Genomic DNA, 23,410 nt, shown 5'->3' on the forward strand with positions numbered 1-23,410 from the left:
GAAAAGGCGGAGACTACAGTCCATCATGACAAGCAAATATTATTCAGCTGACTCTGTGGCTCCGCTCTTTTAGATGCTGCTGATGTGGCGCTCCTGCTATAGCTGGCTTCGGAGGAGTTTGTCAACTTCCAAATCTGGCAGCTAACTTGTCAACTGTTGCCCTCGTCTAGAATTGTTATGGTCCTGATTTGGAGGAACTCATCCATTCCCCACTGAGCACCGAATCTACCGAAGCCACTCTCTTTAGCTCCTCCGTGCGGTAAGAACGGCTCATCATGGATCGTCATTGCATTGACATGGCAGGCTCCGGTCTCGATCCGTCTGGCACATTTCACCGCTTTTGGAATGTTCTGGGAAAATATACTCGCCGAGAGACCGTATCCCGTGTCATTGGCTAAGGCAACCGCTTCGTCGACAGTGTCGACAGTCGTCAAACTGATGGTGGGCCCGAAGCTCTCGGTGTAGAACAAAGCCATGTCCTTTGTGACACCACTGAGGATTGTTGGTTGGAGGGATGCATTGAGACGCGATAGATGTCCGAACTCTAGGTGAGCGCCTTGGTCCACCGCAGCTTGGACCAAGGATTCCGTTCGCTTTGCCCCGTCGGCGGACACAGCATCACCTGCGACAAATGCTTGGGCCTCTTTTTTGAGGATCTCTAAGAATTCGTCCGCCACGGGACGCATGACAATCACTCGCTCTGTGGCCATACAAATTTGTCCATGCTAAAGTATGTCAAAAGCTGCCCTGAGATCTAGGCGAGGATCGACTCACATGTAAGAACCCCCCCGTCACGACGGCTTTTGCGGCTTTGACCAGATCTGCATCTTCAAGGACAATGCAGGAGGCCTTGCCGCCCAATTCTAACAAAACAGGCTTGAGGTGGTGGCCTGCCTGCTGTGCGATGATCCTTCCCACCGCCGTCGAGCCTGTAAAGTTGATTTTGCGAACTGCAGGATGAGCTATCAAGGCAGTTACCACATCAGCAGCGTCTTCGCGGGAGTGCTGAATGATGTTTAGCACTCCCGGCGGCAAGCCTGCGTCGCGGAACACTTGCCCAATGATGTTGTGGGTTTTAGGACTCAATTCTGACGCCTTGAGTACAGCAGTATTTCCACATATGATCGGTGTGGCTACTGCTCGAATGGCCAGGATGAATGGTGCATTCCATGGGGCAATTCCGAGCACAACACCATACGGTTCCTTGAAGACGAGAGCCAAGCGATCTTTGCCGTTAGCTGGGAACGTCGTGGAATTTCAGATCTTACAGACTCTCAGACTCTGTCGTCGGTAGCCATCCCATACTGCAAGTTGTGGCAAGGCTTGCAAGCTCTTCCAAAAACTCGACTCCCATGTGCATGTTGATTCCGGCAGCCCACTGTCTGCTGCAATTGGTCTCTTGAACCATAGTTTCAATGATCTCATCTCGGCGGGATCTGAATAATTCCGCAGCTTTGAAGAAAATGCGTCTTCTCTCCGTTGGGTGGGTGTGAGCCCATGATTGAAAGGCTCTGGAAGCAGAATCGACAGCCTCTCGAGCAATTTCCACGCTGGCGGACGAGGCAGTCCATACTTCCTTCTGGGACGTCGAATTTATGACGCTAAAGGCGGTCTTCGACTGCACGGGCTTGTTGTCGATCCAGAGGGGAACATTGTTCATATGATGACCATTGACAGCATCTGCTCCCATCTTGTTTAGCAGACAACTCAACTTTTCGGACCCACCTGCTTTTAGACGGATATTTTTTTGGGCGGAAGTTGGTATGCTTTTATGCCCAAGTTCTCATTCGGCTCCTCCGAACCGCGGACACACCTGGGCTTCCATCGACTAAGCACTTTCTGAAATGGGGATGCCATGTTTCAAGAGCGCAAAGGCTCGATCCGTCCAAGTCACGTGTTGATTTTGGTCACGCCGGGGGCCTCTCACTCTCTGCGGGAGACGATCCCGTAACATCCAGGATCGAGTTACCGAGAACCCTTCTCCCGCCGTCGCGAAAGCCAAACATGTGCCGTGAGGGGGTGCATTTGAGGCTAACATTCGAACAATGAGACAGTCTATTCTGGAATTTGCACCACGCGCACCCGCTGGTGTAAAAAGGAATGCCAAAGGACGTCAGTAATCCTTTCAGGTACCATCGTGACTGATATTTCCAGTCTCGAGCCCAGTCCAGTCCTTGATTCGGATCAACTCAATTACAAACTCAGCCTGGATTCCCAGCCACCATGCCTTCTTCCGAGGCCACAGCGTCAAACGGGGTGTACACGAATGGTATCGAGAGCAATCAGGCAAATGGACACTCGCACTCAGGTGCTAACGGAAATGGTTCAAATCCACAGGCAAATCAACCTTTGAATGTCATTATTGTTGGCGCGGGTGTTGCTGGTCTGGCACTCGCCAGTATTCTGGGTCATTCTGGGCACAAAGTTGTTGTTTTAGAGGCAGCACCAGTGATTGCTGAAGTGGGCGCAGGAATCAATTGCTCTCCGAACCTTACACGTCTATTAAGCCGATGGGGTTTCGACAAAAGGGTGCGCAAGCACACAAACTCTCTTACTCGAATCGACTTGAGAAGGTGGAAAGACGGCGAGTTTCTCGGAGCAGCCACCCTCATGCCCGAGATCGAGAGGCGACACGGGGCTCCCCAATATGCGATTCATCGTGCCGACCTCCACCGAGCGTTGATGGAAGAGGCCGAGGAAGTGGCCGAAGTCCGTATCAACAGCATGGTCACGAGTTTGGACTTTGACAAGCCTTCGGTAACTCTGTCAGATGGCAGCGTCCTTGAAGCAGGTGTGGTTATTGGTGCAGACGGTGCGTACATCGAAGCGTGACCCGGCCTTCTGCTCACACAACCAGGAATGAAATCTACCTGCAGAAGGCTGATTTACCAAAAACTCGGTCTCGTCGACAAGGCAAAGCCAACGGGAGATGCCGCATTCCGCGCATGCATACCCTTGGAACTTGTTACGGATCCCGAACTGCGAGCTTTCATGACAGAACCTGTGGCCACAAGGTGGATGGGTCCTGACAGGCACGTACAGGCATATCCAATACGACACGGAAATCTTTATAATATGGTACGAGATCCTTTCGCCGCAAAAGCTGCTGGCGACTCACAGACTTGTAGGTAATGTGTCACCCGGACAGGGGTTTCTCAGAAGAGTCCTGGACTGCGAAAGCCTCGAAGCAGGAGATTTTGGATCACTTTGGATCGTGGGATCCCGTTCGATTGCGGAAGCTTTTGGACTTGATCCCTGATGAGAACGTGATGAAATGGCGGCTGTGCGAGCACGATCCCCTTCCCACATGGGTGATGGGGAAGGTGGTTCTCCTCGGGGATGCCTGCCATCCTATGTTACCTTACGTCGCACAAGGGGCGGCCCAAGCGATTGAGGATACCGGGGTTCTGTGTTTGGCACTCAACCGCGTGTCGAAGCTAGAGGAAATACCAACGCTTCTCAAGGCCTTTGAGGTAGCACGTAAGTCCCGGGCAGAGCACGTTGCCAGCACGGGTGGTGCCACGCGCCGCGTCCTGCACCTCCACGATGGACCCGAGCAACAGGCCAGAGACGAAAAGTTCAAATCGGTCTCCAAAGGTGGGGAGAATCCTGATCTTTTGGGTGACGCCAAGGCACAGTCATTCCTGTGGGGATATGATCCAGAAAAGGAGTTCCTGGACAACTTTGAGAGTGAGTGATGACACCCTTGAACGACGGTGAGATTCTATGATTGACTGGGACACACAAGGTCTCATCCGCAAGGCACAAGACCTGCTCGCCGAGCCGACAGCGAGAGTGGTGGATCTTTAGAGCCGTCATCGCCCTGTGGGTAGCAGTGATAGCTGGAGATGCTGAGCATTCTTAGAGTCATAATCGAAAATGAGTCGGTTTCCTTCTTTACATTTCCCCATAGTCGTGCTTCGCGTGAATCCATTGCCAGCTGAGGCAGTGTCCCAGATGAGATCGTGCAATGATTTCGTACTAGCATCTCACTGTGGCGGCCCACAGATGGCTGTATAGTGTAAGAAAGGAAGTAGTTCACATAGCCCTGGCCGTCAGCGACAGTTCAAGTAGTACATACAGTACAATAATAATAGATCACTTTGTCGGCGAGTTAGTGCTAGCCGGGCCCGATATTGACCCGGTCGTTTGCCGCTTGGCGCACGCTCACCGGCCCCACTTTAGCCTCGGTAATTCAGGTGATACAATATATTTTTGAGTCTCCAAATTACTGGTTGAAAGTCACCCCGACGATGATGGGCTTCGATAGCTCAGTGGTAGAGCGAGAGATTGCAGTGAGCGCTTCAAATATCTCTAGGTCACGTGTTCGAACCACGTTCGGAGCTTTTTGCTATTTTATTTTTGGGGCTTCCGTGTACCTTTTTTTTTTCTGGCAGCACACAATGTTTTCTGTTTTCCAGTTCGATATAGGCAGGTAATTAATGTTCGACTTTCTGTTCTCTTTCTGCAGATGTCTACAAGGACGACTAGCATATTTTCGAAACAGTGCGACCACCCCCAGGGATTATGCGTGTCCAATCCGCCTGAGTGGGTGAATCACCTGCTTACAGCCTGGTCTGTTTTCTTTTTCTTCTTTCCCTTATCTCTCGTGACTTGCCGTGCCAGATGCTCAAAGGCACATGAGAAGCCGGCTGCTCTCATGCCTCAAGTGTCTAGCTAAGCCCCTGACAAGCCACGTCGTCTCCGGCCAACGATTCCGATGACTATATGGAGCTGCAGGTCAATAGCAGGCGATTTCCCGCGGGACTCGCTCCCGACCCCGGACAGGTACCCCGGATTGAAGGGCACCCCGGACTCTGCCGGTCCCATCTAGACCGACGACTGGTAGCCACCCTGATGGAGCAAGCATATTAACAGAGGTCAGCGCCTTGCCGATCTCACCTCCCGGCCAGACTGTGACGGTGGCCAGAGAGACCAACTCAGCATCATGGCAGGAGAGGAAAAGCATACGACCCACGCGGAGAACGTGCAAGTCGTCGACCCGACGGCACATCTGGCACACGATGACCAAGAGGTAAGTCAGTTCAGTCGGTGACAGACAGACATGCCACGAGGGGCAACGAGCGACGGTTCTAAAGGAGAAACGCAGATTGAACAGGACAACGGAGAGATTCTCCTGCGACTCACCCCCGGCGCCGAGAAAGGGGTCAACGTGACCAACCTCAAGCTCGCAAAGGATGGCCAGACCGTGCTCGTCCCCCAGCCGTCGGACGATCCCGACGACCCCCTGAACTGGTCCTCCTTCAAGAAGCACATGGTCCTCATCTGCGTCGCCTTTGGCGCCTTCGCCGGCGACTTTGGGTCCGGCGCCGGGGTCGGCACCATCGTCGTGCAGGGCATCGAGTGGAATATGTCGCCGGTCGTCGTCAACTACGCGGGCAACTTGAACGTCATCATGTGCGGTGTCTCGGGGCTCATCTGGATGCCGCTGCTCAACTACTGGGGCCGCACGCCCGTGCTGTTCTGGAGCTCCGTCCTGGGCGCGGCCTTCACCCTGGGCTCGGCGTTGGCCCCCAACTTTGCGTCGTTCTACGGCTTTCGCACACTCCAGGGCGTCACCCAGAGCACGGGCCAGACGATCGGCTTGGCCTTCATCCACGACATGTTCTTCTTCCACGAGCACGCGCGCAAGATCGGCGTGTGGTACGCCATCTTCATCATCTCCCCTTACTTCGGCCCCTTCTGCGGCAACTTCATCGTGGGCACGCTGGGCGAGTGGCGCCCGGTCTTCTGGCTGGTGTTTGCCTGGTCGTGCTTCCTGCTCTGTCTGATCCTCGCGTTCGGCGACGAGACATACTACCGCCGCTCGGTGCCGCGAGCCCAGCAGCCCCCTCGGCCCGGCGGCCAGGTCGGGCGGCTCTCTCGGGTCCTGGGCGTGTGGCAAATCCAGCACCACGCGAATGGCTACTTCTCGACGCTGCCGCGGTGCTACGGCCGGCTGGGCGAGGTGCTGCTCAAGCCCGTCATCCCGCTGTGTATGCTGTTCTACCTGATGATATTCATGTGGTCGGTGGGGATCAACATCACGTCGTCGATCCTGCTGCAGACGCCCGTCGCGGCGGGCGGGTACGGCTTCAGCTCCATCGCCTGCGGCTACATGTACTTCACGCCGTTCGTGGCCATCCTCGTGGGCGAGGCGTTCGGACACTACTTCAACGACTGGATCGCGACCCGCTACGTGACGCGCCACGGGGGCCTGTTCGTGCCCGAGACCCGCCTGTGGACCAACTACATCGGCGGCGTGTTCATGGTGCCCGGGCTGGTGCTGGTGGGCGAGACGCTGCAGCGGCACTGGCACTGGGTCGCGCTCGTGTTCGGCTGGGGCATGTTCCAGTTCGGCGTCATGGTGGTCTCCGTCGCCACCGTCGCCTACGTGCTCGACTGCTACCCGACCGCGTCCGGCGAGGTCTCGGCCCTGATCAACTTCGCCCGCGTGCTCGGCGGCTTCACCGTCGGGTACTTCCAGCAGGCCTGGGGTCTGAAGATGGGCTTCGACGTCTCGTTTGGATTGCAGGCCGTCATCATCGTGGCCGCCTACGTCATCCTCATCTTTGTCCAAGGCTACGGCGCCAGGCTGCGTCGTTGGGCCGGGCCCGTCAGACTCACTTTGTAGAGTCGAGGGAGGTAGGTAGTAGTTACCTACATCTGGTTGGTTGGGGGGGAGGGGAACTTTTATGTTTCAGTATGTGGTACTGGCTCATGCACCCCGGACCTCTACGCGGGCCTCAGATCAAATGTATTGTAAAGTAATGTACATAGTCCCGTTCTCTGTCTGGCATGCCAGCAGGGTGGAAGAGAGAGCAAAATTATCATCTGCTTCGTTCTCCCCGAGTGATTATCTCTCCATCTCTCCCTCCCTTCCCCCCCCCTCCCCCCCTCCTCTCTCTGTCTGTCTTTCTCTCTCTCGCCTTCTATCTAACCTATTCACACACAGTTTGAGAGAAGAGGAGAAGGAGGAGGAGGAGGAGAAGGAGGAGGAGGAGAAGGAGGAGGAGGAGGAGGAGAAGAAGAAGAAGAAGAAGAAGAAGAAGAAGAAGGCGAAGACAGTCGATAGACGAAACATTCCAAGACATCTACATACATACATACGCCGCGGTCGGTTGATCACTACTCAAGATCCCTACTCAAGAGTCAGTCTTCTTGCAAAGCCCACTCACTCACTCACGTTCCGGGAACCGGGGGCTGGTTTAGTTAGTTAGTAGTCAGTCGTCCTTGTGCGAAGCGGAGTGATCGAAAGCATGAAGGGAAGCAGACGGACAAGACAAGACAAGCCAGAACAGACGAAAATGGTACCCAAACGAGGCTGGCGAACAACAAAACAATGGCTGAATATCGGTTGCCGGGCCCTATATACAGGGTACTAACTACTCCTAGATTTCGACCGCCCCCTGAGCACGGTCTCCTTGGATGATGGGGCCGCTTGCCTCTCCCTGTATACATCCAGACTTCTCCTTTCGCATCCTAACTTTGTTCCACCGTATATGAATACTTCCTTTTCTTTTTCGCTTTGCAATAAACCCTCCAGCGACATGCCTCGTAATACACTCATCAAGCAATCGGACCATACATCCACCCTCAGCCTTAGCTAGTGAGTCTTCACATCCCTCTTCCTGATATTGCACACCAACCCCCGCTGCACGGCGAACCAGTACGTCGTGGTGTGTACCTGGGCCTTGGGGTCCGCGCGCTCGATGTCGTACACCATCAGCAGTGACGGGATCACCTTGGACATCTCCATCAGGCTGATGTTGCGGCCCGTGCAGGTCCGCGAGCCGCCGCCGAACTGTCGCAAGTGTGATGGGTGAGTGAGTTTTCACAAAAGAAGAAATCAAAACAGAGAAGAGAGGGGGAGGACAAGAAACGAAACCATGCAACGTACCACAAAAAAGGCCCTCTCCATCGCCTTCAGCTGCGCCTCGTCGGCCTCCAGCCACCGCTCCGGGCGAAAGACGTCGGCGTCGTCCCCAAAGACCTTGCGGTCCCGATGGACCACCCACGCGTTCACGCCGACGATCGTGTCCTCGGGGATGCGGGTGTTGCAGATCACGGTGCCGCCTTTTGGCACGTGCCGCTCCAGCAGGAACGACACCGACGGGTGGTAGCGCATGCCCTCCTTCAGCACGGCCTGCAGATAAGGCATCTGCTGCGCCTCGGCGTATTTGACCGGCAGGGACAGCTTGCCCTCGGCCCGCTTCTGGTCGATCTCCGCCTGTAACTTGCGATAACACTCCGGGTGTGTCAGCAGTCCATCGATCGCGGACCGCAGCGCGATGGCCGTCGTGTCCGAGCCGGCGAAGACGTTCGCGCTGCTGTGGCGGATGGTGTCGACCGCCTCCATCTTGCCCTCGGCTTTGGCCTCGTACAGCCGCCCCAGGAAGTCCTTGTGGCGCTCGGGGTCCTTCTCCCGCTCGGCGATCCGCTCCAGCGTAAACTTGACGACGTGGTTGATGCTGTCCAGCCCGGGGAGGATGTACGGGAGCAGCGGGTTGCCGAAGAGGAACTTGTGGAGATAGGGCACCTGGCCCACCACGGAGGCGTACACCAGGAATTTGTCGATGGTGTCGATCAAGCCTCCCACGTCGCCGCCCTCCTGCATGCACCCAAACCGCTTGCCGAAGGTGACTTCCGCGATCACGTCCATGGCGTAGAGCTGGAGCCACTTCCCCAGATCGCAGGGTTGGTGAGGGTTGACGTAGAGCTCGTCGAGCCTCTTGAAGAACAGCTCGGAGCAGTTGTCGACATAGGGCTCAAAGGCGAGCATCGAGGTCATGGAGTACGCGCTCGCCACCGACCTCTTCTGCTTTGCGTGGAACTCATCGCTTTTGGTGGAGAAGAGATTGGCCAAGTAGATTTTCCCATATTTCATTTCCTGGATTGGATAGAAGTCTGTCTGCCCAGCTGTTAGCATCGAGCTTTGTCCATTGAGATCAGAGCCATAAATCCCTACCTTTGTAAACCCGCTGTTCAGTCCGTAGATGACACGCAGAGCATCCGGGTCCGAGACACTGACGACGTTCGGAGCGATGCGGACGAGCGGTCCATACTGTCGATGTAGTTCCAGGTTTTTGATGTGCCAGTCTCCCTTGGCAACCTCCCACGCCCTCCAGAAGCCTGAAAAGCTCGCGACAAAGGGGCCCGGTATGTGCCGGAGACCAGTCTTGTACCGTTGGGCGACAAAATACACAACGACCGCGACGGCCAGGGTCAACCCCAGGTGTGCCCGGATATAGGAGGCGGTATCGATCGCGAGGTCAACCACTCTCGGTGAAGCCATGTTGCCGCCGTGTAGTGCAGGAGTTGTGGAGCAGGTCGCGCCGCCCCTCCAGACGCCCAGACACCGCCATTATATCTTGCCATCTGCTGCGAGAACAGGCCCTCCTCCCCTTAGTCTCGGATAGCACACGGGGCCCCAGAAGACGTGGGCGTATGCTGGTACATTGCTTGCCGGGACCGTGGGAAACTATCCATCTGGGGTACATGGGATCCAGAACCGCCCGAGTGCAGCTCATTGGTTCCCCGGGTGTTGCCCGCGCCTCTCTGGTGGCTAGCCTCGGGTTTCAGGTCGGACTCATGATGTACGGGATCTGTTCCCGAAGGCAGACCAAGAAGCCAGCAACCCGAGCGCCAGATACATCCGGTGTGCGGGTAGAAGGCATCACTCGGCCTGAACGAATGTATCCACGCCAGCTGCCGGGTCCTGCGCGCGGCACGAAGGAGACCAGGCTTCGGCTCCTCTTCTGCTGGACTGGGGTAGCCAGAGGACTCGACCGAGAAGACATAAGCCTCATGATGGTAAGCGAAGCTGGGCACGAGACTGGCCAGACAGACCTGGAAGATGGTTGACCTCCATTCCCTCCCAAACGGCTCTCGGCCAGACAAGGCAATCCGTAACAACGGGCCGGACGACCTAGCTTTACAACGTTACAAGCTGCGCGAACTGGCTGAGGGTTGGCCTTGTTACAGGTACATTCTCCCCTATGATATCAGGGCCAGCCCCAGTTGACACCCCATCGCCTCCAGAGATGCGTGTGAATGGGAGAACTTTGCGTCAATCTTCCACCCGGACGCTTACGTCTACACGACATGGACCGGTCGAACGCCGTACCGAGACTTCATCGAGGCCTCGAAACGGGGAATGGATAACGGCGCATTCATAATGCACCGCGTGCAAGGGTCGACGACGGACATCAACCTCGGAGGCACACGTGCCGTGACCAAGATGAAAGCTGCCATCACGCAGCGATTTGACCTCGACGGCGTGGAGGTCGACGCGGAATCAGACTGTCGCTTCTGCTTTTTCTGGGAGAGAGACGCGGCCACCGGCGCGTGGGCTGCTCGCTTCGTCCGGCACTGGTATGAAAAGGACAAATTAATCCCGGTCAACCCGTCCAAGGTGCCAGTGCTGGACGACGAGAAGTTGAAAAAGTATCCTACTGGGTATCGCTATCTGGCATACTGTCAAGAGGCTATCATGGGCGTCAAAGTGAAACTGGACATGCCCGGACATCGACGCGAGGGCGACAACGACTGTGGCCGAGCTCATGACGAACTGTATTGGCAATGCAAGAAATGGGTAGAAGGCGGAGCGGTGGACTTATAGATGGAACATCAAGACCTTGGTGGTCAAGAGCGATCGCGACTAGAGCCTCGGTGTAGCTGTCATGAATGGAACGTGGGCATCGGGTTATCAACCATCATCATATCCCAAGGGACCAGGAAAAAGTCCTGCATGTTCCAAGACGGGAACGGAGCATCGACTCTGGCGTCGTCTTTCAGCAATTCATCCAAGTTGATTCCGGTAGACACCATTTCAGAGGACGACGAAGAATTCCGGGGTGGCGCATTGTTCGAAGAACGTGCTCGTGGCGACGAATTCGGGCCTATCTGGGCCATCTGTGCTGCTTCTTGAGCTTCCTTTGCCTTCTTCAACATGGTGACATATGCCGATGCCATGGACGACCGGCCTTGCATTTCGCCCAGGATGATAAGAGACTGTTCAAAGGCACTTTCGGTGGCGTCACTCTCTTCCGGATTTTCGCATTCGTAATCCATAGCTAGCAGTACGGTTGCTGCCGTGAATAGATCTGTCCAAGGGATGCGTGGTCAGTTTTGGCCCATGCAGCCGGAACATGGGGTGTCGGTTGAGAGTGATTCTCTTCTAGAAGGGCAGGAGTTATGCTGAAATACGCAAAGACACAAGTAGCGTGACAAGTACACTGGCCGACTTACAGTTCATGTCCGTCCACCACGCACTTGACAATCCTTGATAGTAGTTGGTGCTGATGACATCCACCAATTGAATGGCGGCTGATTTACAGACTGTGACACACATGGCATGAAGGGAATTGTCAAGGGGCGCGAGGTAAGTCGGCTCGGCGACGGCAGAGGACTGCTGCCACAGAGAAGCGAACGGCCTATGGATCAAGACTCGGAGACTCAGGAATCTGCGGACGTCAGTAACACACCACGTCTCTCGGATCAACCGGGCCCACCTAGCGAGGAGGATATTCCGTGTTCGTCGAAATTCTTCGATCTCGTCCAGGGCCCCAACCTTCAAGTACCCCGGGAGCCCACGAAGCCATTCAACCAAGCTCTTGTCCAGGCTGACGGCGTCCTTGAACTCGGGAGGCGGAGAGACTTTGCCGCTCTGTTGGGGGCCGGAATTGTTGAGAGGTGAGTACAGCGTGTACAAGACGTCCTTCATGATGGAGCAGAAGGCCACTGACTTGATGAAGACGGCTGTCTTGGGCCGAACGTGCTCCGGCTGTTCGAGGTATCCGTCTTCGGTGATATACTCGTCGTCGAGGTTTGAGGGTAGTGAGACACCAAAGGTATTCGGAATGGCCGTGGGACGTCCGAAGTTCAGGGCCAACACTCTGGGATTGGTTAGCAATATTCCAAAAGGTCGGCTGAAATACCCACGAATCCAGCACAATACAACCATACCAGCACCGTCTCCGTATCTCAATCTGCAGAGGGTTATATTGAGACGGCATTGGGTCCACATGGGCGCCGATGGTGGTAGCAATCCTGATTGCTAACCCTATCACGTTCCACGTCTGATTCGGTCGACTGGTGGATTGGTAGTAGAGTCCGCTGAGCAACAGAAGTTGTAAGGTTTGCAGATTTGCGTGAGCGAACTGCTCCATCGACACGAGCTTCTGTGCATAGCCAAAGAACCGATCACTCGCTGCCGATTTATCTTCCTGTCCGTAGGCGAAATGAATTCCCAGGGCAAAAATGACGTTCAACATGGCCAGCCATTGATCATCTTGTTGCTCGCCTGATACCCAAGTGCGTTCATACTGAGCCTCAAAGGAGGGCCGGTGTAAAAAGGGGTATAAGATATGGACGTAGCGAAAGTAGCAACTGACCAAGTCGTCGGCGAGGGATCTCTGGGGCAAGCAGTTCTCGACCCCGAGCCGGAATGAGACCGCCCGGGCTGGGCGTGGCTTGGTCCCGCTTCTATAATTTGACCCTGGGGACACTGAATCGGGAGAGGAGTTTGAGATTATTGTTGTTTGCACGGCCTGCATAAAGGACAGAGTGGACGAGTCTCCGTAGAAATCATCGGGATTTGGTTCTTCGAAATTTGTGGTGGCATCGTGACTGGGCGGCACCGACCACGCTCGAGGCTTCTCTGCTCTGTCGACAGAAGCTGCTTTGGACGAAAAGTCTTTTCTTGAAATGCCGTCCTCATTGAGGTCCTGAAGTATTTGGGGACGGCCATGCACGGAAGGTCTATTGGGCTGAGTGCTGGAGCCCGGATCCTTGATCGATTCTGCAGCGTGTCGGTTCTGAGCGTCTCGACTTCGACTTGTGTTGTTATTGTTACGTGCGTATGAGGCGAGCTCGGACAGACTTGATGTGGCCTGCTCCAGGGAGTGCCTCGAGGGCTCACGGCGCTGCAGGTCCTGTTGCCTCTTGGACGAGGATTGACTGGGATCGGTAGAGCTGGCCGCCCCTTGGCGTTGTTCGGCTGCTTCTGCCCTTTGTTTGAGCTTCATGATGTATCTAACACCACGTCAGATTGGCTGGCTCGGAAGACAACTCTGGAGTGTGGCTCACTCTCGAGAGACGTTGACCATCTGGCTTGCCGGCTGATATGCGCAGGAGGTGCAGTTGCGCAAACAAGCAGAGCATTTTGGGCGCGTGCCGTCACATCTGACCTTGCGTGTCCGACACGGAATACAAGCCATGCCGACTCGTCGTCGTTTCGAAGGGGGAGAGGTGGCTTCATGGCCGGAGTCGAGGTCTTGGAGCTGGTCCATGCAAACGAATGGTAGCCTATTTCACGGCGACAATAGAGCGTATCTGTGTATCAAGGAGAGCAGATTCGAGTCGTTTGAGAGAGAAAGAGCCATGGACATGGACTTGGGCTGGGCTGGACTGTGGTGACTGTGTGTGTGTGTGGGTATGTAGCGAGTAGGTAGGTAGAATCACGAGGATGCTGCAACCTGCAGGCCAAGCTCAAGATTCCCCCGCGATATCTTCAGCTTCCCACTCGCTTCCCACACACTCACACCCACACACTCTCTCTCTCCCACACATTTTCACCCCCGACTCCGACTCCTCCACGACTCCTCCACGTGCTGGCCGTGCGTCAAATTGCATTGCATTGCGGAGGTTGTGGAGCAAGTGTACATCTCGACTCTGGGGTCTGGGCCATGTCCGCCAATTGCAGAGCTCCGTGGCTGTGCCGTCCAAGCCGCGGCTTCATCTCTAATGGAAAGTCTCGCTGACCTTCGGGATCAGATCCCGAACGCTTCCTCGAGCCGGCAGTTCGCCATGTCTTCGCCTCGCCGTGCAACAGAGCGACGCACGTCAGAGCTGGGTCAAGAGAAGGGTTGAGGTGGTGGACTGGACATCCGCAGTGGAGAGCGACTGCCACAGGACCAAGGCCTGACGATAAAGGTCGTTCTGCTGGATGAATTGGTATGTCAACCCGTGCTGCACGCCATCATGGTCATGGAGAACGGAACTCACACCAAGCAGATCGTGCAGGTGTCGCTGGTACCGACTGGGCAACTGTTCTTGCCAGACAAATGGATCCTTGCCGGCGCAGACCACGCGACGAAGACGTTGTACCCGGACTACAGCTTCTACGTCCACCACCCTGCAAGTGGAAAGAGTCTCATGTTTGATCTGGGCATTCGCAAGGTGTGTTTCTGGGGTGCAGGCTGAGAGGGCTGACCCAGGGGCTAAAGGTTTCGTCTAGGACTTGGACGCGTACCCGAAATGCATTCGCGAAGAATTTGTCCTCACCGAACCTCGAGTGCCCAAGAGCGCTGCCGAATTGCTCGAGGAGGCAGGCATCTCGGCCGATTCGATCGACTATGTGGTCTACAGCCACCTTCACTTTGACCACATTGGCAACCCTGGAGAATTCCCGCGCAGCCAGGTCGTCGTTGGCCCCGGCTCCAAGGCCGCCGCGTATCCAGGCTACCCTACGATTCCAGACTCTGGGTTTCTCGGCTCCATTTTCGACCATCCCAGTGTCCGCGAACTGTCGTACGACGACGACGGCTGGATCCCGTTTGGCCCGTTCCCCAAGGCGTTTGACTTCTTTGGTGATGGCAGCTTTCTCCTCCTCGACGCGCCGGGACACATGCCGGGCCATCTCATGGGGCTGGCGCGCACGGGGTCGGACGAGTACGTGGTCATGGGCGGTGACTGCTGCCACCACCGGAAGATCTTCACGGGGGAAGGGACGTTGGGTGTCGGACACGGACCGAACGGTGCGTATTCCATGCACAAGGACCTCGATACGGCCAAAGCGACGATCGGCAAGCTACACGAGATCAGCCAGAGGGAAGATGTCTTGGTGTGCTTGGCCCACGACGGCTTTCTGGAGCCTGCGCTGAAGGTATTGCCGGCGACGCTCGGCGGGTGGCGCAAGGCGGGCATCAAGGCCGAGATTGCAAAGAACATGCCACACGTCGCGGTCGAGGTGAAGGCGTTGTCGGGCAGTTGATAGCAAAGCACAACGCCTCGCCTCGAAAGGAGCATGGGAAGGGCAGGGACATGCTGCAGGTCTCCCCTGTTCTCAATACATATAACCTTCATGATGAGTGGGCGAGTGTTTTGTTTCCTTTCTTTTCTTTTCTTTCCTTTTACCTTTTCGTGACAACCATCTGACCATTCCTCATCTCTCTCTAAACACCCCCAAACACACACACACACACACACACAGAAATCAGCCCTTGATATACATATATAGAGTGCAGCGTAAGTCTGTGTGTGTGTGTGTCTGTGTGTGTGCGCGGGTGTGTGTGTGTGGGGACCCCGCTCATCTCCAGATAATCATGGTATGTACTAGTATCCTTTCTTCCTTCCTTTCCGTCCTTCTTACCGGCGGAATGCCGAGGTCCGGCGTGTGGCCTCTTCCAACGTCAATCAATCACTCACTCACTCAAATACATATTATTACATACATATACGGGGGGGAGTGGACGAAACTCCCCAGCCAATATATATATATATATACACCAGCCCTATCACCTTCCTCTCTCTGACTGACGGATTGATTGATATCTGGGTGACAACCCGGCACACAACACACAATGGCTCGCGCGGCCCGGCCCACGCTACAGTTCTACTACGATGTATGTGATGTGATGTTCACAATGGTGGTGATGTTGCTGAAAGAAAGAAATCTTACTCTCCCCGTCCCATGCCCTTGCCCCCCTCCTCTCCACAGCCTTGGTTGGTCACTTCGATCAGGTTCGGGCTATGGTTCTCCTACTCCTACTCCCCGAGACCCAACTATCTCTCTCCCTCTCTCTCCGGTGCTGATGTGGATCCAAAACAATTCCAGGTGACATGTCCGTTTGCATACATGGGCTCGCTCCGGTAAAGTCACACTCCATACCCTGATCCCTAGGGCACAGCCGCTCGTTGGTTGGTTACTATTCCTGCACTTATTCAACTCTTCCCTGGATGAAACAACAACAACAACAACCACCGCAATGAGACTCGATTATTGACACTATTGTTTCTAACTTGAGTCATCTCTTCCTGGGGGAGCTAACAGCGTCGAAGCCCTCGCCCGCCGGACCGAGGCTGACCTGATCTGGACGCCGGTGCTCCTGGGCGCCATCTACCGCGAGACAGCGGCCCCCCAGGGCGCCGGCGGCTCGGCCTCGGACGTGTTCAACCCGACCAAGAAGCGGCTGACGGCGCGCGCGACCCGCCGCACCCTGCAGCGCACCGGCGTCGAGCTGAACTGGCCCTCCGTGCACCCGCGCAGTCCCGTCCTGGCCCTGCGTCTGCTCCACGCCGTCCCCACCGCGGACCGTCCGGCCCTCTCGCACGCCCTGTTCCGCGCCTACTGGGTCGACGACCGCGACATCACGAGTAAGGATGTGCTCTTGGACGTGGCGCGGCGGAGTGGCGCGTCGGGCCTGTCGGAGGCCGTCTTTGACGACAAGAACGCTCAGGACGCCCTCCGCGCGGCGACCGCGGAGATCATCGCGCGCGGTGCCCCCGGCGTGCCGGCGTTCTGGGTCGCGGGGGAGAAGTGGGTGGATGAAAACGGCACGGCGCAGCAGGGCCGTCTGTACTGGGGCCAGGACCGCATGCACTTCGTCGAGGCGTCCCTGCTCGCCCTGCGCCGCGGCTGTGACTACGCCCAGGTGCCCAACCTCCCGGCCCTGCAGCCCCGATGCGCGCCCGGCCCGGCCGTCGGCCAGAAGAAGGTCGAGTTCTGGTTCGACTTCAGCAGTCCCTGGGGGTTTCTGGGGTGGACGCAGTTGGACCGGTTGAGGCGCCAGTTCGGGCCCGACGTCGAGATTGTCATGAAGCCCTTTCTGTTGGGCGCGCTGTTCAAAGCGTGAGTCTTGTCTTTTTTGTGGATGTCCACTGAAAAAAAAAACAAATCGGGGGGTTTGCGCGCACCAGTTGTGGGTGACCTGGTGACGCCGTCGGCTAACAAGTACATCACAAATAGAGTCGGTGCCCCGAATGTCCCCATGGAAGCCGTGTCGCAGGCCAAACGCGACTACATGCGCAAAGACCTGGGCGACTGGGTGCGTCACTGGAACGGCGTCAACGAGCAGCGCGGCGCACACGACAAGCCCGTGCAGTTCCGCTGGCCCAGTCGGTTCCCGCTCCGGACGCCCACGGCCCTGCGCTGTGCCATTGTGGATCCGTTCCTCACGCCCTTGCTCTGTGAGTTTGTCCTCTCCCCGTGTGGTCACTCCCTCTCCTAACACGCCCAACAAAAACAGTCCGAGCCTGCTGGGAGCGCGACGTCAACGTGTCCGACGACAAGGTGTTGGCCGAGTACCTCACGACGGCGGGCTGCGACGGGGCCGGTCTGCTCAAGAAGGCCTCGTCGCAGGCAGTCAAGGACGCCCTGCGCAACAACACCCAAGCCGCTGTCGACGCCGGGATCTGCGGTGTGCCGTCGTACCGCGTGTTCGAGAAGACGCACGCTGGCTGGGTAAGCGATGGTGTCGAGGGTGGCGTCATCTGGGGCCAGGACGAGCTGGTCGTCGTCGAGGACCTGGTCGCCGGCTGGAAGCAGCAGGAGAGTTCCGTCGGAGGGTATGATAGGCCTGCTGCGGCCTCGCGGATGTAAGAAGGAATTAATGTACATGTGTGGCCTGAGGCAGCCAGCCAATAAGTATGATTGCCGCGCAAAAATAGGTGCTGAACCGATCCGTAACGGTGGCGGATTGGGTACGCGGATATCATCCCATGGGTCGAGCTGGGCTCCAGCATCTCGAGTGTCTCGTGGCTCGTCGTTAACGTCTTGCTCGATAGGGCAACTTCTCGACGCTTGCCCATGAAGTAGCACGGTGATGCCCCCGGAAGGTGGTCACAAGTGGTCCCCGTCGGTTGATGTGATTCAAATAGGCCACGACGAGATCAATCCACGAGCTGGTCGACTGTAAACACTTCCTGTAGCTTTGTCACTGTGGGCCAATCCGGTTTTGCCAAACTGTGTCCTTGAGCTTAGGCCATACCCGTCTCACGAGACACTCACTTGACTGAGATAACCCGTCAAAGGTAGAGGCAATCACTCACTCCGGGCAAGAGTCCATGGTTCTTGAATCAGAACAGTGTTCTTGTCCCTGGAATGCCCGAGCTTGCTCTCCATGTCCCGCAAATGATGAGTACGGACAACATAACACTTTTTCCGTGTAGTCCCGACTCTTCTGCTCTCAGAGTTTTTGTCCATAGACAACATAACTATCCGCGTGAAGGGGTCAGTCGTCCACTCAAGGATCTCCAGGCCACATTCATCAATTCTTTACTTACATAGGCCAGTAGGCATGGATCTTGGGGTTGCGAATGTCGTTCCTTGACTCGGCCAGCAGCACCTCGAACTCGTCCACGCCCATGCCGAGCACCTTGGTACACAGGCGGGCAGAGAAGGCGTGCAGCCCGTCGAGGGTGTTGACCATGTTCCAGTGGCCGATCTTCTTGAGGTGCGGGTCTTTGGGCCAGCGATTCTGCGGCCATTTGTAGCGGATCTCCACGACGTTGGCGAAGCCCGCCCGCTCCATGAGCTCCTTGTACCGGGCGGCCCAGGCGCCGTCGCGGTTCAGTGCGTGCAGGCCCGCCACCAGCAACTCGTTGAGCCGCTCGAACGCCGTGCCCGCCATGGTCCCGTCGTCCGCCCGCACGGGGAACGCGAAGTCCTGCAGCTCGACCCACCCCCCCGGCTTGAGCGCCTGGTACGCCTGCTGTAGCAGCTTGAGGGGATCTGCCAGGGAGCCGGCGAGCATGCGGCCGTGCACGAGGTCGAATTTCTGCGGGAAGCACCACGTCTGTTCGAAGTCGTCTACCTCGAACTTGCAGTTCGGTGGCACAAATGAGGGCTGGATCGGGCTGAGGTCCGTCCCCAGCACCGTCGACCGCGGGTTCTCGTCGGCAAAGTGAATCGCCCAGATGCCGGTGCCGGTGCCGATGTCGAGCACGTCCAGCGCGGCGTCAGATGCGGCGACCGGGGCCGCCAGCAGTTTGTTGTTCATGGTGTGTAGGAAGATCTCATGCTGCATGTCCAGGCGCTCCTGTTCGCGTTCGTCATCGGGCATGAAGTACAGCCCGTCCTTGTACTTGTGGTAGCCGCGTCCGTTCTCGTACACGCTCTGCAGCAGGCTAGACCGGAGCGACTCGGTGTCGGATTCTGAGATCAGATCGTCGCCCAGCGCCGAGTCGACGTCGCTAAACCGCTCGGGCTCGATGTACCCGATATTCTCTTCGGAGACCATCGTTGGCGACGCGTAAAACACGGTGGGGAAAAAACAATCCACACCTTCAAGCAAGAAAAAAAGAGATATGAGAGAGAGAGAGAGGGAGAGGGAGGGAGGGAAGGCGGGAGACGTCAACCGGAGATAAATCCCTTCGAATCCTTTCCGTGCAATCAATCCATCATGCTCTCAGAAAGAAAGGTTCTCCATCCATGCCTTGTTATTGAAGAGAAAGAAACGGCTTCGCCTAACCTGGCCGGACACGCTGGACCGCTAAGGCCACCCACCTCCCTTCTTCTCCTTGAGAGGGTCGGCACGTACGGACGCCTGCTTGACACTAGTAAACAACCCGTAAAGCACCAAAGGATGACACCCGTATATGCACCTAGCACATGCAGCACAAGGAGTGACGCTCAACTGTTGGCCCCTGGTCATTGGGCACGGCTCGCACAACCAGCAATCGGGGCGACACGGAAAGGACGGGATCGTGGCCGTGAAGGGTCCCCCGCCGCCACCGCTACGCGAAACATCTAGGCGGGAAAGAGTCTAGACAGACAGCCAGATGTTCGCGAATGGGCCATCGAGCCCCTCCATCGACACCACCGGGGCTTCGAGGGGCTTGTGTGCAGCAGTCTAGACCTGTGAGTGGCTCAAAGAGGGTTTATCTGGACTGCATTGCGTGGGACGGAAGATACCACATACCTACTGTAGGTAGGGACGAATCCTCTTGTAGGGATCCGCTGTGCTGACAATCAATCAATCACTCAATCACTCAATCGATCACTGCTTCGTAGGTATTAAACCTCGAAGCTACAGTGCCTGTGTCTTTTCTTTTGCTGTTGACCGCCCCCCCAACACCGCCAACCTGCCGGTTACTGTTTCCAGGTCGGTTCCTAGTGGCCTGTCCTTGTCATCCGTCGAAAATCGAGATCCTGTTTTGTGTAAACTTTGACAGCTGGGGTATCGAACACAGCAATATGTCGTATCTGTCTTCGAGTCTGGTAATCGCGGGTCTGGCCTGGCTCTCGTACCTCGTCGGCCTGGTCGTGTACAGACTTTACTTCCACCCTCTGGCTCGATTCCCAGGGCCCAAGTACGCGGCGATCAGCAAGTGGCATGAGTACTACTACGACGTCCATTTGCAGGGGAAATTTATCTTCCACATAAAAGCCCTGCATGAAAAGTATGGTGCGTGGATGTGCTGAGATCTGCGCAACTGAGCATGGATTGGATTGACTGATGCACGGCGGGACAACAGGACCCATTGTTCGCATCACCCCGGACGAGGTGCATATCCTCGACTCAGACTTCTGGGAAACCATCTACACCAAAGCTGGCAGGGTTGATAAGTACGATTGGATGTCTGGTCGCTTCGGAAACGAGAATTCGGTCCTCAGCACAGCGCCAGACGAGCTGCATCGCATCCGACGAAATGCCCTGAACCCTTTTTTCTCGCGAAAAAGAATCATCGACCTGCAGGTCATCATTCGCAAGAAGCTTAACCGCTTACTCGCAAAGGCACGAGAGTACCAGCAATCTGGCGCGCCTGCGGTCATCAGTCGGGGCTATATGGCCTTGGCTGAAGATGTGATCATGGAATACTGCTTCGCTCACGACTATAACAGTCTCGATGTGCCGGAATGGACGCCTATTCTTCATGACCCCTTCAGGGCGGTCAGCATCAGTGGCAACATGTCGCTGCAGTTCCCTGTGGTGCCCAAGATCCTGAATTGCTTACCACAGTCCTGGCTTGTCAAGTTGGAGCCACTGTATGCCCTTGTTTTCAAGATGCAACAAGTGAGGCTCGAGAGTGCTTCTGTGTAGAGCTTGGCTGACGCTCGTAGGATTTTGCCAAACAAATCGTCAACTTGAAAGCCGGCAAGATTGACGCCCTCGCCGAAAAGTCCGACCATCCGACTGTATTCTCTGAGCTACTTCGAGGCGACCTCCCTCCAAGTGAGAAGTCCGACCGCCGCCTGCAGGATGAAGCACAGTTGATCATAGGCGCTGGGCTCGCCACCACGGGCTGGACCCTCAGCGTAGCCACTTTCTACATCCTGAACGATCCAAATGTCCTTGGGCGCCTGCGGAAAGAACTCGAGGAAGCCATTCCAGAAACCAACGAGCTGGACCCAAGCCAGCCGCTCGAGTGGACAGAATTAGAGAAGCTGCCTTATCTGTCGGGCTGCATAAAAGAAGCTGTCAGGCTGTCCTATTCCACGACGGCACGCAATGCCCGTCTATTTGCCAAGCCCGTCCAGTACGGCGAATGGACCATTCCGGCCAGGACACCGATTTCGATGACAATCCCGTTTCTCAACCATGACGAGGAGATCTTCCCCAACTCCACGTCCTTTGTCCCGGAGCGGTGGCTCGACTCACCAAAAGCCAAAAATGGGTCCAGTTTGGACAGATATTTTGTGGGATTTGGCAAGGGCACGAGGTCTTGTTTGGGTATTAAGTGAGTTTGATCTGTCCCCTCAGCTCGTGAGCTTTGTTCTGATCATGTCTCAGCCTCGCCTATGCCGAACTGTACTTGACCCTGGCAGCTATGTTCCGATACTTCCAAATGGAGCTGTACGAGACCGACAAGAGCGATGTGGAGTTGGCTCACGACTTCTTTCTTCCATTTCCCCGACTGGATTCCAAGGGGGTTCAGGTGATTGTTAAACCAACCAAGAACAATGGATGATGTTTTCGATATGGTCTGGCGGCTCTGCATTATAAGTTCTTCAGGGTCGGTAGGGGAGGAGGGGCATTCTCTGGGCAGACCTCGACTGCTACTGTATGTTAAAGCACAGTTGCCTTCCCTGTGATTTTGGCCAGCCCTTACCAAGGCTCTGGTCGAGGTCTTCTCTCCCATTTCTCCCACCAGGTAAAGGCGCCTGTGTATACAGCCAATGAAATGAGCACGCGTCGCGTCTCGTCTTCTCACCTTCTGACCAAAAATGGGCTTGACGTCAAGACTCCCCCGCCTCATCCTGGCACGGCGTGAGTGGCGTTTTCGCTGTGAGTTTTCTTTCTCTTTCGCCCACAAACGTGCCAAGACCATTTCCCCCCAACTCGGTTAGTGGCCGGTTATCGATTGGGCGGCAAGTTGCCCCTCTGCCTCTGCCTCGTCCACGATCCCACTTCCTGCAAAACGATATTTTCCCTTGGCCTGGCCGCTCTGGGTTCCTTTCTCCCATCCATCCCTCTCTTTCGAGAATTTGTCGCTCCCCGTTTGATATCATCCTTTCCATCACTGCATATCTTCCTCTCTTTTTTTGTAAGCGACATCTTCTTCGGCTTTTCACCATGGCGGACAACGACGCGCAGGTAAGTCTTTCCCTCACAGCGCCCACCCCCCGCCTTTTTGTCCTGTGCGCAACCAGTCGCCGCATTTACACCTGATCGTGGGATCCTCCTCTCGTCGCACCAGATACTGACAGGTCCTGCTTCCAGCATGAGCACACCTTTGAGTCCGCCGATGCCGGCGCTTCGGCCACCTACCCGATGCAATGTTCCGCCTTGAGAAAGAACGGCCACGTTGTTATCAAGGGTCGCCCGTGCAAGATTGTCGAAATGTCCACCTCCAAGACTGGCAAACACGGTCACGCCAAGGTCCACTTGGTTGCCCTCGACATCTTCACCGGCCGGAAGATGGAAGATCTCTCCCCGTCCACCCACAACATGGACGTTCCGAACGTTACCCGTCGCGAATACCAATTGGTAAGAGAATGGGCTCTCAGGGCGATATATGGCAAGCCAAGAAGGATACTAATGACGACGGCAGCTTGATATTACTGATGACGGTTTCTTGTCCCTCATGTCTGACGATGGATCCACCAAGGACGATGTCAAGATGCCCGAGGGCGAAGTTGGCGAGAAGATTGAGAAACTCTTCCGCACCGAAGAGAAGGACACCAGTGAGTTACTACCCAAAAATCAAAACTCCTGGTGTCGGATCACTAATGCTCGAATAGACGTCATTGTCTTGACTGCGATGGGCGAGGAGGCCGCTGTCGATGCCAAGGAAGCCCCCAAATAAACGGGCCTCGAGTCAACCAGCAGATCTGCGACCCCCTTCTTCACGACTGATGTATTTATGGATCAGGAAACCCAGGTCATACTTCAGCGTTCTTGGTGTTGGGCAAGTTTGCACAGGCCGAAAATCAGAGTAGGCGGAAAGATACGAACTTCCCTGGAGG

General features: G+C 56.0%; 11 protein-coding genes across 11 annotated transcripts; 7 read left to right on the top strand and 4 right to left on the bottom strand.

The window, feature by feature from the left end:
- Positions 1-149: 149 nt before the first annotated feature.
- On the bottom strand, positions 150-1,690 carry AYL99_10129 (hypothetical protein; the record flags this gene model as incomplete). The annotated part of the gene is made up of 3 exons (XM_018841635.1): positions 150-725; positions 775-1,226; positions 1,273-1,690. 3 exons carry the CDS (start codon positions 1,688-1,690, stop codon positions 150-152), a joined length of 1,446 nt encoding a protein of 481 aa, XP_018689344.1.
- A 533-nt stretch (positions 1,691-2,223) lies between these two features.
- AYL99_10130 (hypothetical protein) lies at positions 2,224-3,810 on the top strand (the record flags this gene model as incomplete). Its single annotated transcript, XM_018841636.1, has 4 exons — positions 2,224-2,812; positions 2,858-3,078; positions 3,129-3,690; positions 3,749-3,810. 4 exons carry the CDS (start codon positions 2,224-2,226, stop codon positions 3,808-3,810), a joined length of 1,434 nt encoding a protein of 477 aa, XP_018689345.1.
- Positions 3,811-4,948: 1,138 nt separating this feature from the next.
- AYL99_10131 (hypothetical protein) lies at positions 4,949-6,634 on the top strand (the record flags this gene model as incomplete). Its single annotated transcript, XM_018841637.1, has 2 exons — positions 4,949-5,035; positions 5,111-6,634. The coding sequence occupies 2 exons, from the start codon at positions 4,949-4,951 to the stop codon at positions 6,632-6,634; spliced, it is 1,611 nt and encodes a 536-aa protein (XP_018689346.1).
- Positions 6,635-7,606: 972 nt separating this feature from the next.
- Positions 7,607-9,295, bottom strand: AYL99_10132 (hypothetical protein; the record flags this gene model as incomplete). The annotated part of the gene is made up of 3 exons (XM_018841638.1): positions 7,607-7,804; positions 7,901-8,911; positions 8,969-9,295. The coding sequence occupies 3 exons, from the start codon at positions 9,293-9,295 to the stop codon at positions 7,607-7,609; spliced, it is 1,536 nt and encodes a 511-aa protein (XP_018689347.1).
- A 561-nt stretch (positions 9,296-9,856) lies between these two features.
- AYL99_10133 (pep2-like protein) lies at positions 9,857-10,621 on the top strand (the record flags this gene model as incomplete). The annotated part of the gene is made up of 2 exons (XM_018841639.1): positions 9,857-9,984; positions 10,042-10,621. The coding sequence occupies 2 exons, from the start codon at positions 9,857-9,859 to the stop codon at positions 10,619-10,621; spliced, it is 708 nt and encodes a 235-aa protein (XP_018689348.1).
- Positions 10,622-10,680: 59 nt separating this feature from the next.
- Positions 10,681-13,109, bottom strand: AYL99_10134 (hypothetical protein; the record flags this gene model as incomplete). The annotated part of the gene is made up of 5 exons (XM_018841640.1): positions 10,681-11,105; positions 11,251-11,465; positions 11,514-11,897; positions 11,944-13,035; positions 13,090-13,109. The coding sequence occupies 5 exons, from the start codon at positions 13,107-13,109 to the stop codon at positions 10,681-10,683; spliced, it is 2,136 nt and encodes a 711-aa protein (XP_018689349.1).
- Positions 13,110-13,983: 874 nt separating this feature from the next.
- AYL99_10135 (hypothetical protein) lies at positions 13,984-14,995 on the top strand (the record flags this gene model as incomplete). The annotated part of the gene is made up of 2 exons (XM_018841641.1): positions 13,984-14,181; positions 14,240-14,995. 2 exons carry the CDS (start codon positions 13,984-13,986, stop codon positions 14,993-14,995), a joined length of 954 nt encoding a protein of 317 aa, XP_018689350.1.
- A 589-nt stretch (positions 14,996-15,584) lies between these two features.
- AYL99_10136 (hypothetical protein) lies at positions 15,585-17,602 on the top strand (the record flags this gene model as incomplete). Its single annotated transcript, XM_018841642.1, has 4 exons — positions 15,585-15,626; positions 16,029-16,852; positions 16,970-17,190; positions 17,250-17,602. The coding sequence occupies 4 exons, from the start codon at positions 15,585-15,587 to the stop codon at positions 17,600-17,602; spliced, it is 1,440 nt and encodes a 479-aa protein (XP_018689351.1).
- Positions 17,603-18,281: 679 nt separating this feature from the next.
- Positions 18,282-19,241, bottom strand: AYL99_10137 (hypothetical protein; the record flags this gene model as incomplete). The annotated part of the gene is made up of 1 exon (XM_018841643.1): positions 18,282-19,241. One exon carries the CDS (start codon positions 19,239-19,241, stop codon positions 18,282-18,284), a length of 960 nt encoding a protein of 319 aa, XP_018689352.1.
- A 956-nt stretch (positions 19,242-20,197) lies between these two features.
- On the top strand, positions 20,198-21,912 carry AYL99_10138 (hypothetical protein; the record flags this gene model as incomplete). Its single annotated transcript, XM_018841644.1, has 4 exons — positions 20,198-20,408; positions 20,479-21,017; positions 21,065-21,681; positions 21,735-21,912. 4 exons carry the CDS (start codon positions 20,198-20,200, stop codon positions 21,910-21,912), a joined length of 1,545 nt encoding a protein of 514 aa, XP_018689353.1.
- A 605-nt stretch (positions 21,913-22,517) lies between these two features.
- Positions 22,518-23,250, top strand: AYL99_10139 (eukaryotic translation initiation factor 5A-2; the record flags this gene model as incomplete). The annotated part of the gene is made up of 4 exons (XM_018841645.1): positions 22,518-22,538; positions 22,665-22,931; positions 22,996-23,128; positions 23,186-23,250. The coding sequence occupies 4 exons, from the start codon at positions 22,518-22,520 to the stop codon at positions 23,248-23,250; spliced, it is 486 nt and encodes a 161-aa protein (XP_018689354.1).
- Between the last annotated feature and the right edge of the window lie 160 nt (positions 23,251-23,410).

The sequence above is a fragment of the Fonsecaea erecta genome, assembly GCF_001651985.1.
Source record: "Fonsecaea erecta strain CBS 125763 chromosome Unknown Scaff10, whole genome shotgun sequence".
Taxonomy (NCBI): Eukaryota; Fungi; Ascomycota; class Eurotiomycetes; order Chaetothyriales; family Herpotrichiellaceae; genus Fonsecaea; species Fonsecaea erecta.